Source organism: Mauremys reevesii, linkage group 3, assembly GCF_016161935.1.
Source record: "Mauremys reevesii isolate NIE-2019 linkage group 3, ASM1616193v1, whole genome shotgun sequence".
Classification (NCBI taxonomy): Eukaryota; Metazoa; Chordata; order Testudines; family Geoemydidae; genus Mauremys; species Mauremys reevesii.
Genome location: NC_052625.1, coordinates 47,874,125 through 47,887,723, shown reverse-complemented (window position 1 = coordinate 47,887,723; position 13,599 = coordinate 47,874,125). Strand labels below are relative to the sequence as shown.

Here is a 13,599-nt window from a genome sequence, read left to right as displayed (position 1 = left end):
ACATCCCTATTTTACTTTTTGTAAACGGGGAACATTTTAAATATTTTAAGAAAATCCTACTGGATCTTATTTGAGGCATTTTTTGCTTAACTGTTTTCCAGACAGGAGGATGCGTTTAGTGCACCATGATTTGCAAAAGGCTATAACATTCAGTCTGTGTGGCAGAGAAATACAATTTACAATACTTACAGTTATGTACAGTTTATAATACAGATTTATTTTTAATTCAGTCTATTGAGCCAGAATTTTCTCCCCGATCTATAATGTACATGTTGACGTGTTTCACAATGTCATATGTAAGCTTCAGCATAGGTCTTAAATATTTTTGTGCATAATTTACATCCTAAATTTTACCTTGTGTAACAGGAAAATTAAAATGGAAGAAAGACCAGTGGAACTGTACAATATCTATAGACCTATTAACTATACTAAAAAATGAAAGTGAAAAAAACAAACACAAATACCCAAACTTTACTGTCTTTTTCTCTCTGTTTTTTCTAGGACTTCGAAACAGTGTTACCATCCATTGATCTCTTTGATAAGTTTGGACAAACATATTCCAAAGCTGGGCAAATAGTGTAAACATCTATCTATACTGTATCTATCCAGGATAAGAACTTCTGATAAGCTATAAAGCTAGCAATAAAGATCTTTGAGAAAATGCAAAGCATAATGTTGATTAACTTTACTCCAGGGACTGTAAATGTTTTCCATAAAATGTTGTATGCTACACCTATAATAAAGTAGTATCACACTACTTGATCTTTTAGAAATGCAGTTTTTAATATTAAAAATCTTTTTATAGTTCTGGCAAATGTAATGAATTAGGAAAACTGTCTGACTCATAACTCTTTTATAAAATACTTCATTTAGAGAGAGAGAGAGAGAGAGAGAGAGAGAGAGAGAAATTAATGGAAAAATCACGGATAAGATCCAGCAACTGTGTTTATTAGAATTATGTAACGTGTTAACTACAACATAAATATTATTTTCTCTGAAACATGTAAACCTTGAAATATAACTCATGGAAGAATCTACAAATGTTGAAATTTTCTCCCTTGGGGCCTAAACAACGTCTTTTACAATCAATGGCTCCCAGGGGAGCTGGATTGGGCCATTTATACAGATATTACTGCTTTAAATCCTTCAACTTTTCTGTGCTTGTTATAACTCTGCAGAGTTAAGAAAGAAAAACTGCAATTCTGTAACACTTTCACATATTAGCTTGTAGGCAAATCCATTTATACATATTTACAATATTCTATGTATTGCATTTTACTCCTGATCCAAAAAACCTCTTGTGATAAAAAGACTGGCACATGGGAGGATATGTTGCAAAACAACCACATTATAGATGGTTAAGGATGAACACATTTTTGATCACACAAAATTCATTCAGGTCACCATATCCCACATGCATTTTCACTAGAGCATGCCCCTGCAAAGTTGTGAGCACCCTTGGTACCATTAACTGTAATGCGAATCGAGAGTGCTCAATCACCTCCTGGGAGGAGGAGTTCAATACCTTGCAGGACTGGGCTATAATTTATTTCTTCAAATAACATCAGTGGATTCTGTTTTCATAGCACTTTGCTGTCTGAATGCTTGGAGAGAGACTGTATTTTTCTCCTCTTGTAATCTGGAATATTTGCAACTACGCTTCTCAACCGAAAAAAACTTTTTTTATTGATTTTTTTATAATGTGGGTCTACTGTCCTTTCCAAATGAGCACGCAACTCCCATTAATGTCTGGTGTTATGCACACAAAGGGGTGTCTCTATACTAGGAATTGAACCATTGCTGACAGAGGTTTGCAGCACCAAGTCTACCTGAACCAGTATTGAAAATAGTTTATGTACTAGTATAGACCGGGCCAAAATATTTCCAATCCCATTTCAGAAAGTCTGAGACTTGCGGGAACCAGAGGACAGGAGAATCCTCGGAGATGGGAGGAAAAACATATGCCACATTTTATAAATGACAGTGGTACTAAACAAAGAGGTCAGCATTTGAGACAAGAAAGGAGGACTGTATTTTTGTTCTTTTGTACTTTTTAATTTCTTAGCAAATTCCAGCTTGTAAAAGTTTGTCTTTCTGAGTTGCCACAGGAAATGAATGTCCTTTAATTCTGGTAAGTGAGAAACAGCAACCTCAGACCAGTCCCTTCAGTTAGGATTTAATTTCACCAAATAAATCGGAGTGCTTCTGTGCTTTGTGGAGGGGGCTGAGCATGAAACACTTGCACAAAACTGTTGATGAATAAAGATGCCACAGTAATTTTTAGATGTGAGAGCTATCTATTTGATTGCTGCAGCTTCAAGGTAGTTCATCACTTCACAATAACTCACCCTGTGTTGCCTCTTACCTCCATACCACATTTTCCCATCACTTCGATTAGAAATGGCAATACCTTTATCAGATTAATCTTTCTTTCTTTTAATATCTCTGACCCCAGGATAAACAAAACCTACCCATACAGACCATCATTGCAGATGCTAGTGTTTTCAACAGCTGACAGTTCTCAACATAGATTAAGGTTAAAAAGAGTACTTTCAATTCACTCTCACTGTTTGACTCAGCTCTCTCTCTCATTCTTTTAACCCTCATTCGTTTAATTTTTTTGAACACAACAGGCCACTTCCCATAAGCTTTCTTACACACAAGGTATGTCTGTGGATTTTATTAGCGTAAGAGACAGCTCCACAAACACAGTGAAGTAATAACTTCATTACCTGTCACTTCTTTCTCCAAATGTATTTTTTGTAGAGAAGACAATGCTCTCCATTTCAGCATGGGATGATATAGAATTTAGTTAATTCATAGTCATGGTTAGCCCCTAATATACTGTGCTGCCACTCCAGGGCCCAAGGTTCAATTTCTGAATCCTTTCTCTCACTTCTCATGCAAGCATAGTATTCTGCTGAACAGTGAAAATGTCATGTTAATTTTGATGGTGAATATAATACTTTTCCCCCTTGTCTAGAAAAATAATAAGTACACATTGGTACCTTACCTTGGGGATGGAGTTCAATCAGGGAAAAGGTCCAGGAACTCTGCAGGATCTCTTTTAGAGATGTGCAGGTGAAGTTAGCCTAAAAAAATTGATTTCACACAAGTATTCCAATGACTGCTCTACTCATTGATTGTTTTTCTCCTCTCTTACACTAATTATACAGACATATACAAACATACACCCCACTACCAGTTTATTAAGTTAAAGTGTTTTTTTATTATGAAGGCACAGTACAATAGTTTTCCCACTAGCTACCCAAATTCCAGTCAATAACGGTTACTGAAACCAGAGTACAAAAAGTAGAAGAGGCTTAAGCCCAGACAACAAGCCCACTGCTGAAGAGAAGAAAGCAGGGCCGCCCAGAGGGGGGGGCAAGAGGGGCAATTTGCCCCAGGCTCCGAGCCCCACAGGGGCCCCCACCAGAGTTTTTCGGGGCCCGTGGAGCGGGGTCCTTCACTCGCTCCGGGGGGCCCGGAAAACTCTTGTGGGGCCGGGCGCAGGAGCTTCTTCCACTCCCGGTCTTCGCCGGCGGGGGGTCCTTCCGCTCCGGGGCGGAAGGACCCCCCACTGGCAAATTACCGCCGAAGACGGCACGGGACCCGCTGCCGAAGTTCAGCCCGGTCTTCGGCGGTAATTCGGCGGCGGGGGGCCCTTCCGTTCTGGGACCCGCCGCTGAAGTGCCCCGAAGACCCGCGGCGGGGGGCCCCCGCCGCCGAATTACTGCCGAAGACCGGGCTGCACTTCGGCGGCGGGTCCCGCTTCTGCGGTAATTCGGCGGCGGGGGGGGGGGCGCCGCGGGTCTTCGGGGCACTTCGGCGGCGGGTCCCGGAACGGAAGGCCCCCCCGCCGCCGAAGACCCTGGGCCCCCGGAATCCTCTGGGCGGCCCTGGAAGAAAGAAGAAAAAATGCTCAGAACCCAATCCTGTGAGGGCCTGAGCATCCTAAATCCAGCTGGTTTCAGAAGTTGAGGGCACTCAGTACCTTGCAGGAGGCACCCAGCACCTTGCAGGAACAGGCCCTTATTTTGAAATACCATAAATAATGTATCTGTGAATGTTAACAGTTCTGTAGTATTTGAGAAAGGGAGAGAAGGTGAGTAGTCTTTCGGCTTTGGGCCCAGGCAAAAGCCCAAGCAAAATGTGGTCATGTTCTCTTGTTTAAATCAAAGGGACTGCATGTGGCAAACCCATAGTTTTTATTTATTGTAATTTAAATCTAGATTTTTATTTACATTCACTACAATAATAATTATGTAATAGGGGGTTTGGCTACTTCGTATTACTAATGTTTGCAGAATCAGGCTGTCTATCAATAGAAAAAGAAATGATTTTGTACATGATTTACTTTACTATGGTAATCTCTCGTACCAAAACTATGTTTGCTATCTTACTTATAGTTATCAAATTACCATGTATACTGTGGATAAATGTTAATTGCATTTTATTTTCTGTTTTCTTCACTGTAGATTTCCCTCATCAATAAATCTATTGCTTCAAACATATTAACATTGTATGTTATTTTGAGACGCACTTGCCACAGTTCTGGGCCACTGCACCTGTATTTCCCCTTAGTGGTCCAGCAAAAATATCGATTCTTGGCTTTCTGCTCCCCAGCCATTGCCTTTTTGGAGATCCATGTCTCTCTCCCTTCTCACTGAGGTATTCCCAGGCTGCACAGTTCCCTGCCTTCATGATATATGTCCCAGCACAGACAGGCTGCCCTAGGCCACCTGCTTGCTTTCTCTTCAGAGACTTATAACAGAGTGATTGTCAACCACTGTAAGTTATCATGTAGCACTTTCTATGCAAACTTACTTTGTTCTTAAGGTAAAAAGCATCACAGAGAAAACTTTGTAAAAACAATTCCACAATAACACATACATGGTCGCATTTTTAATACTCTGAACTCCAAAAATGTTAAGCTCATTTCAGTAAGGTTTAACTTAATTCAATGCGGTTTGTCCAGGATGTCACAGCACTCATTGACTATGTTGACAGTTTCCAAAGGGATTTTACAGCCTATTTTCACTGTTCAAGATCTGAAGAATACCTTATTAAGATAGCTACGGATGAAGATACAGGTAAAAGGACTCTTGGGCATTTTGAAACTGGCAGGACTAGAAGATATATCCCTTTGCTGAAGGGACAACAAACTTAGAAAACCACTGTCAAATATTTTTGAAAATTAATTGAGAAGTGGGAAGGGGTCAGAGGACTGGTAAAAAAATTAAAAACTGTGTGTCAGTCTTTAAAAAAGAAATAATTGTGATTGCGGCAATTACCAGCCTTTAAGTGTAACTTCAATATATAGTAAAATAATGGAACAAACATGAAGAGAAAACAAATCGTTTGACATCTACAGGAAAACAGAACTATGGGAAAAAACAAATTTAAGATGAGTTAAAAATCACACTGGACAAATGTGACAGTATTCTTTGTATAACTGCAAAATGTGACTGTAGTCAGATCTGCAAGGGCAAATCCTTGTGCCTGCTTGGAGCTTCATCAAAGTGTCTGAGGCACTAATATTGTCAATATGTTTGCGAGTGGCTTATCCCTGGTCAGAGACACACTATTACTGTTGGCATTTTGGCGCTGCTTTCCTTGGTGCGTAACTAGAACAACACGGTGCGTGTCTCTGAGGAACTGTGCATGTCAAGAAGGAACCGGTGGTAGCACCTCAGGCAACCAGAACCTCCCTAGCATCTCAGTCAGATTTCTTCATTCAGCACTTCAGACACTTGGAACCTGCTTCAAGAATTTGTACCCGACGACACTTGAGCACTTTAAGCTCTAGGGTCTTCAGACACTTGGAACCTGCTTCAAGAATTTGTACCCGACGACACTTCAGCACTTTAAGCTCTAGGGTCTGTCCTGAGAGATTCAAGCACTATGGCTTATGCCTGCACATCAGATGCAGTGGCGCATATGCCAGGTTCCCACAGTTTGAAATTTGCCTCTTTAGTTTCCATGATAATGTTACTGCCTTGGTGATGCCAAGGTCTAGTCTAATCTTGGTGATGTCAAGTAGGTAGCCAGTCGGTGGGTTGTTAAATTGGCATACTTTTACAAGCTGAGACTTCCTTGTGGGATTTTAAAGCAGAAGATGCTTAGCTTTGGGGATGTTTTCTCTCAGGGAAAACCTATACTGGCGACCACCAGCCACCATCTCTTACCACCAATCACTTTCTGCCATTGCTCTGTGCTTGAAGATCTTGCAATACTGCTGCCCCCTTCAGTAGAGCGGACAGTGTGAGCATAGAAAACATCTTTAAAGAGAAGCAGCTGAACAGCCTCTGCTGTAACCCAAAATGGTTTCCGCACTCATAGCAGGGAACAGTTGGCTTTTAATATCCCCAAAGGCAGCGTTGCCATAGTATTGCTGGCCAATGTTTTTGATCTGCTCTCTACACTCTTGTGGCCTAGCTAATTTGTTGCTGCAGCCATTACAGACAGCTGCTTTAGTGTCTTCAAAGGGTGGTTATTCAAGCTGAGAGAGCCATTTAAAATGTACCCAATGAAGCTCCACACATTAATGCTTAACAATTAAGACCTCTGCAAGCACGAGAATTTAGGAGTATTCTACATTTCAATCAGAGGCGGCTGGAGCTCTGAAGGTCTATCAGTGATATATCTTTCAGAACTCAACAGTCCAGCATTTTCATCATCTCAGTAGCTCTGCATAGTACAGAACCCAAGAGCTCTCTTGCTATGGATATTAGAGGGATAAGGATCTTTTGAAGTCATGTGATGCTATGCTCTGGGATGACAGAAATTCCCCACCAGAGAATGCGTGTAATACGCTATCACTAAAAGCTGGATTACTCCACACTGATGGAGACCCCTGAAACCAGAAGGAGTTGCACCTAGGTAACAGAGAGTAGAATTTGGGCCTGTGTTTTGTTTATCCAAATTTATATTTCTTACAATAAAACATTACTTTTGAACTTTATCTTGCTCTAGTGTTTACAAGGATTTCTGGTAAGCAAGAATAGAAAAGGCTTACCCCTCTTCCCAGACCCAGTGTTGGCAAACATGATCAGACAATGCAAAGCTAGCCAGTTTAGTATTCTTCCATCTCTTAACAACTCAGCTCATTAATGAGAAATCACCCCACTGCTGGCACAATCAGATACAGTCACTTATCAGTACATTGAGTTCAGTTTATAGTACTCAGATTCATATTCATGATCACAGAATGCAGTGGAGCAGTTCATTAGCACACTGCTGCATTAAACAATCACTGCCAAAATGTGACATGTTGAGATTATGCATTAAACTGCATCCTTAAAGAATTTTTTGCTTAAGAAATTGCTAAACTGCTGAAACCTGTTGAAATAAATCACTGAGGCACTTCCAGAGAAAACATTCAGTCTCTATATACATAATGTTGAATTCAAAAAGCCTTGGCTGTTTTACAGATGAGATCATAAAATCTTTTAATACAAGTTTAGCCAAAGTCCCTATTATGACCCTAATTGCAGTTACAAACTAGGTGAGAACCATCCCATACTTAACCTTCTTCCCTACTTGCTGTTACTTTGTTCTGACTCTTTTTAGTTTCATTCAAGCTATTCAACAAAAATCTAGTTTCTGTGCCTCAGCTTATAACACAAGAGGTATTTTTAAATACAGAGGAGCAGTGTTTGTTTCCTTCATGACCATTTGCTGGCTTAAAAAGAGACAACTTAAATATACTTATGAATTGGAAAGGGACTGTTCAAAGGTGTTGATGCAAAAAAGCAAGTGAGCCCAGAGGTAGACACCATTTTAAAATTTGGTCTTGAAGTTTGCAAAGGATGTCTGTCTCTTGCACAGCACTGTCTGCATTCTCCAGGCACAAGGCCGGCTTTAGGAGGCGCAGGGCCCAATTAGAACAGTTTCGATGGGGCCCCGGCAGGGATGACAAAAAAAACCAAAAAAAACCACATGGGGCTTGTACTCACCGGGCGGAGTTCCAAGTCTTTGGCAGCACTTCGGCGGTGGGTCCTTCACTCACTCCAGGTCTTCAGCGGCACTGAAGGACGCACCGCTGAAGTGCCGCCGAAGACCCAAAGCAAGTGAAAGACCCGCCGCCGAAGTGCCGCTGAAGACCCGGAGCGCCGCCAGGTGAGTAAAAATTAAAAAGGCACCTCTAGCCAGGGAAGGGATTCTCACTGGGTGCGGGGCCCTCTTAGGCGCAGGGCCTGATTCGGAAGAATTGGTGGAATAGGCCTAAAGCCGGCCCTGTCCAGGCAGATGTTTCATTTGACTCAAGAATATCTCTAGCTACCAACACAACATTGTCCTTGCAATTTGTCATACATTCCGTGTGTGTGATCTATATAATGTCATAGATTCTGTGTGTGTGATCTACTCAGCCTGCTGCTACAGGCTATTAGTCTGGAAAAGAGCTTTCAAATATAAAGAAAAAGGGGAAAGCAGAGTGTTAATGGCTTTTACTGTAACTAAAGCTAAGGGTCTTCATGTGTTATGGGGATACAGTCCATCAAAATATCACCTCCACCTTTCAGTGGTGGTTGCCAGTTGGAAAAAACAATACCCTCTCCCTCTATCATGCAAACATTCACAAGAATGGGTGATGTTGTACAGAGCAGGGTGAAGTGGTACAGATAAAACAGCAAGCAATCCAAACCTTCCCCCAAAATATGACCTTTAATGAAGCCATTCTGAGATTTGAACTTAATTTCTCCATTCCTTGCTCTTTTTTTCCTTTTCATGCATTTATGAACTTTCTAGTTCGGGCCAAGAATAGAAGCAGAATTTCCAGAATTAAATAAAAAAAGGCTATTATCCTGATATTATGGGCCAGTTTTTCAGACCCAAGAAGTTCAGCTAACACAGAAAAGAATATAGAATTTTGGGTATGTATCCAAAACAAACATTTGAACCTTTAGAGGTTGAGCCACACATTGTACTGATGTCAGGAATTAAGGTGATGAAGTAAGACCGTAGCCCAATGCATGATAACTTGCTTGTTTAATTGTTACCTCTGTGGAAGCAAGGAAAGAATTAATAAGGATTTGAAGGGGATTTTAATGCATGTTAGTCAGTTAGCAAGAGTCAGGCCATACTGTGACCCTAATGACGTGAGATTTGTAGAAGCAAGATAATGTAAGACAGAGTGAACTGTGTGAAAGTTATTATGACCTTGCAATGTGCAGTCTTGCTTTTTTTCTTAGTAGTGAGATAAATAAGATAGCAAAGAGGCTTATGTATAAACAAATGCAAATGTTTTCTTTTTACTGTCTCCAGGATTGCTAGCTATTGTCTGTAACAAAGGTATAAAGGCTTGATGTAATTGTTTACCAGTTGAGAGACCTGTCCGGGACTGGGGCGACCCTGTGTCCTATGGCACTCTCTCCCTCCATTGTAATTACTGGAGAAATAATAAAGTATTTGATTTTGCTGCACCCAAACAAAAAGCGAGAACTGAGTTTTTCTTCGACACCTCATTCTGTCCATTTCCCCTACCTCTGTTTATTAGGTGTCTCATTCACATCCTGCATCCTAACTTAGATTGAGAGCTATCTGGGCCAGAGACTTTTCACCTGTCTATAACTACACTTAGCACAATGGGACCCTGGTCCGTGATAGATGCCGCAGGCACTACGGCCATACAAATAGCAATAACTAAAAGACATCCAGGAGATTTTAGTCATATATAGGTGTGGAAGGATTAGTTTGTTATCTGTAAAATGTCAGTAAATATTGATTTCACCATATACATTCAAACTGAAAAATATATATATTTTCATTGATAATAATCAAAATTCAGAGATAGGTAAAGTAAGAACAATGCTATTTGAGAACTTTAGAGTTTGATTTAAGGATATTTACTTTGTATATTTAAACAACAAGGATTCCAGTGGCACCTTAAAGACTAACAGATATATTTGGGCATAAGCTTTTGTGGTAAAAAACCCTCACTTCTTCAGATGCATGGAGTGAAAGTTACAGATGCAGGCATTACATAATGACACATGAAAAGAAGGGAGTTACCTCACAAGTGGAGAACCAGTGTTCGCAGGGACAATTCAATCATGGTGGATGTAGTCCACTCCCAATAATAGATGAGGAGGTGCCAATTCTAGAAGAGGCAAAGCTGCTTTTGTAATGAGCCAGCCACTCCCAGTCCCTATTCAAGCCCAAATTAATGGTGTTAAATTTGCAAATGAATTTTAGTTCTGCTGTTTCTCTTTGAAGTCTGTTTCTGACATTTTTTTGTTCAAGAATAGTTACTTTTAAATCTGTTAGAGAATGTCCAGGGAGATTGAAGTGTTCACCTACTGGCTTTTGTATGTTACCATTCCTGATGACCGATTTGTGTCCATTTATTCTTTTACATAGCGACTGTCTGGTTTGGCCAAGGTACATGGCAGAGGGGCATTGTTGGCACATGATGGCATATATCACATTAGTAGACATGCAGGTGAATGAGCCCTTGATGGTGTGGCTGATGTGGTTGGGTCCTCTGATGGTGTCGCTAGAGTACATATGGGGACAGAGTAGGCAACGAGGTTTGCTACAGGGATTGGTTCCTGGGTTGGTGTTTCTGTGGTGTAGTGTGTATTCATGTGTCATTATATAATGCCTGCATCTGTAACTTTCACTCCATGCATCTGAAGAAGTGAGGTTTTTTACCCATGAAAAGCTTATGCCCTAATAAATCTGTTAGTCTTTAAAGTGCCACCAGACTCCTTGTTGTTTTTGTGGATACAGACTAACATGGCTATCCCCTGATACTTTGTATATTGTGACTTGTGATGTTGAGCTTATCATCCCCCCGCCCTCCAATATCATGAAACTTTGAAAATTTAAACAGATAAAAATTGGAAAAAATGGATAAGCATCAATATTATCTGTCAAAATTATAACAAAATTAAAATTGAATTCTGCCAAGCCTACTCATATAACCCCTAAGTACTCTATGCCTACCAACCCAAAATAACACTCAGCAGTAGAGAAGGACAGAAAGAACTGACCATAACTTGAAGTCTTACATACATACTTACATAAGAACATGACATAAGAATGGCCATACTGGGTCAGACCAAAGGTCAATCTAGCCCAGTATCCTGTCTTCCAACAGTGGCCAATGCCAGGTGCCCCAGAGGGAATGAACAGAACATGTAATCATCAAATGATCCATCCCCTGTTGCCCATTCCCAGCTTCTGGCAAACAGAGGCTAGGGATACCATCCCTGACCATACCGGCTAATAGCCATTGATGGCCCTATCCTCCATGTACTTATCCAGTTCTTTTTTGAACCCTGTTATATCCTTGGCCTTCACAACATCCTCTGGCAAGGAGTTCCACAGGTTGACTGTGCGTTGTGTGAAGAAATAGTTCCTTTTGTTTGTTTTAAAACTGCTGCCTATTAATTTCATTTGGTGATCCTTAGTCCTTGTGTTATGAGAAGGAGTAAATAACATGTCTTTATTTACTTTCTCCATACCAGTCATGATTTTATAGACCTCTGTCATATCCCCCCTTATTCGTCTCTTTTCCAAGTTGAATATTCCCAGTCTTATTAATCTTTCCTCATAAGGAAGCTGTTCCATACCCCTAATCATTCTTGCTGCCCTCTTCTGTACCTTTTCCAATTCCAATTTCATCTTTTTTGAGATGGGGTGACCACATCTGCATGCAGTATTCAAGATGTGGGTGTGCCATGGATTTATATAGAGGCAATATAATATTTTCTGTCTTATTATCTATCCCTTTCTTAATGATTCCCAACATTCTGTTTGCTTTTTTGACTGACATTGAGTGGATGTTTTCATAGAATTATCAATGATTCCAAGATCTCTTTCTTGAGTAGTAACAGGTAGCTTAGACCCTATCATTTTATATGTATAGTTGGGATTATGTTTTCCAGTGTACATTTACTTTGCATTTATCAAATGTCATATGCCATTTTGTTGCCCAGTCACCCAGTTTTGTGAGATCATTTTGTAGCTCTTCGCAGTCTGCTTGGGACTTAACTATCTTGAGCAGTTTTGTATCGTCTGCAAATTTTGCCACCTCACCATTTACCCCTTTTTCCAGATCATTTATGAATATGTTGAATAGAACTGGTCCCACTACAGACCCTAGGGAACACCACTATTTACCTCTCCCCATTCTGAAAACTGACCATTTATTCCTATCTTTTGTTTCCTATCTTTTTTTTAACCAGTTACCAATCCATGAGAGGACCTGTCCTCTTATTCCATGACAGCTTACTTAGTTTAAGAGCCTTTGGTGAGGGACCTTGTCAAAGGCTTTCTGAAAATCCAAGTACACTATATCCACTGGATCCCCTTTGTCCACATGCTTGTTGACCCCTCAAAGAATTCTAGTAGATTGGTGAGGCATGATTTCCCTTTACAAATACCATGTTGATTCTTCCCCAACAAATTATGTTTATCTATGTGTCCGACAATTTTGTTCTTTACTATGGTTTCAACCAGTTTGCCTGGTACTGAAGTCAGGCTTACCAGCCTGTAATTGCCGGGATAACCTCTGGAGCCCTTTTAAAAAAGTGGCGTCACATTAGCTATTCTCCAGTCATTTGGTACAGAAGCTGATTTAAATGATAGATTACATACCACAGTTACTAGTTCTGAAATTTCACATTTGTCCTGTGTTTACACTGTTGGCTCTATTTTCTCTTTTGTTCATGTATATTCACTGCCAGACAAATTTTATCTACTACTGTTTTCACACAGACCTCATAATCACTCTGACAACCTATGTCAAATATTATTTTATTGATTACCTTGTTCATGGAGAATTTTCCATTGTCTTTAGTTCAGTTCATGTGTTCCACTTATGAATTCATGATTTGAACCCCAGGAATTAACTTGGTTAGCCTTATTATACCACAAGGAAAAAACAAAGTCCAGTTAAAAAAATATCAAGTAAAAAAAGTAAAGTTACCGGAAAATAGTAAGTATACACAGGTTTCCAATTCTCAGTTGAGCCTCTATTATGGTATCTTTAAAAGTTTCCATGCAGCTTGCAGGGATTTTACTTTTGGCACTGTACCTATTAAATTCTGTTTAACTAACCTCCTCATTTTTGTGTAGATTCCCTTTCTGAATGGGCTGCTGTGGTGTTTTCCCTGCCACAGGGATGTTAAATTTAATTATATTATGGTCACTATTACCAAGCGGTCTAGTTATAGTCACATTTTGGACCAGATCCTGTGTTCCACTTAGGACTAAATCAAGAATTGCCTCTCCTCTTGTGGGTTCCAAGACTAGCTACTCCAAGAAGCAGCCATTTAAGGTGTCAAGACATTTTATCTCTGCATCCCGTCCTGAGGTGACATTTACCCAGTCAATATGGACATAGTTGAAAATTCCCCATTATTATTGAGTTTTTTATTTTTATAGCATCTCTAATCTCCCTGAGATCTCTACTTAGCACATGCTTAGGCAAAACTGCCATTTGGACCAAATTCTGATCTCAGGTACCCTGGCATAAATCTGAAGTAACTCCTCTATAATCAGTAGGATTAACTCTAGATTTTCACCAGCACTACTGTGATCAGGATCTGTGCCAGTAACTCAGTGTCAGGGAGAAAATGTGAGTGTTTA

General features: G+C 40.2%; 1 protein-coding gene and 1 long non-coding RNA gene across 2 annotated transcripts in view; one reads left to right on the top strand and one right to left on the bottom strand.

The window, feature by feature from the left end:
- SPATA17 (spermatogenesis associated 17) overlaps positions 1-709 on the top strand; it is a 163,770-nt gene extending 163,061 nt beyond the window's left edge. Inside the window, exon 10 of the mRNA XM_039530867.1 lies at positions 502-709. Coding sequence (XP_039386801.1) covers positions 502-582 — 81 coding nt within the window. The 3' untranslated portion in view covers positions 583-709. The remainder of the gene's footprint in view (positions 1-501) is intronic.
- LOC120401210 overlaps positions 1-13,599 on the bottom strand; it is a 255,911-nt gene that overhangs the window by 24,873 nt on the left and 217,439 nt on the right. The gene's annotated exons all lie outside the window — the stretch shown is intronic.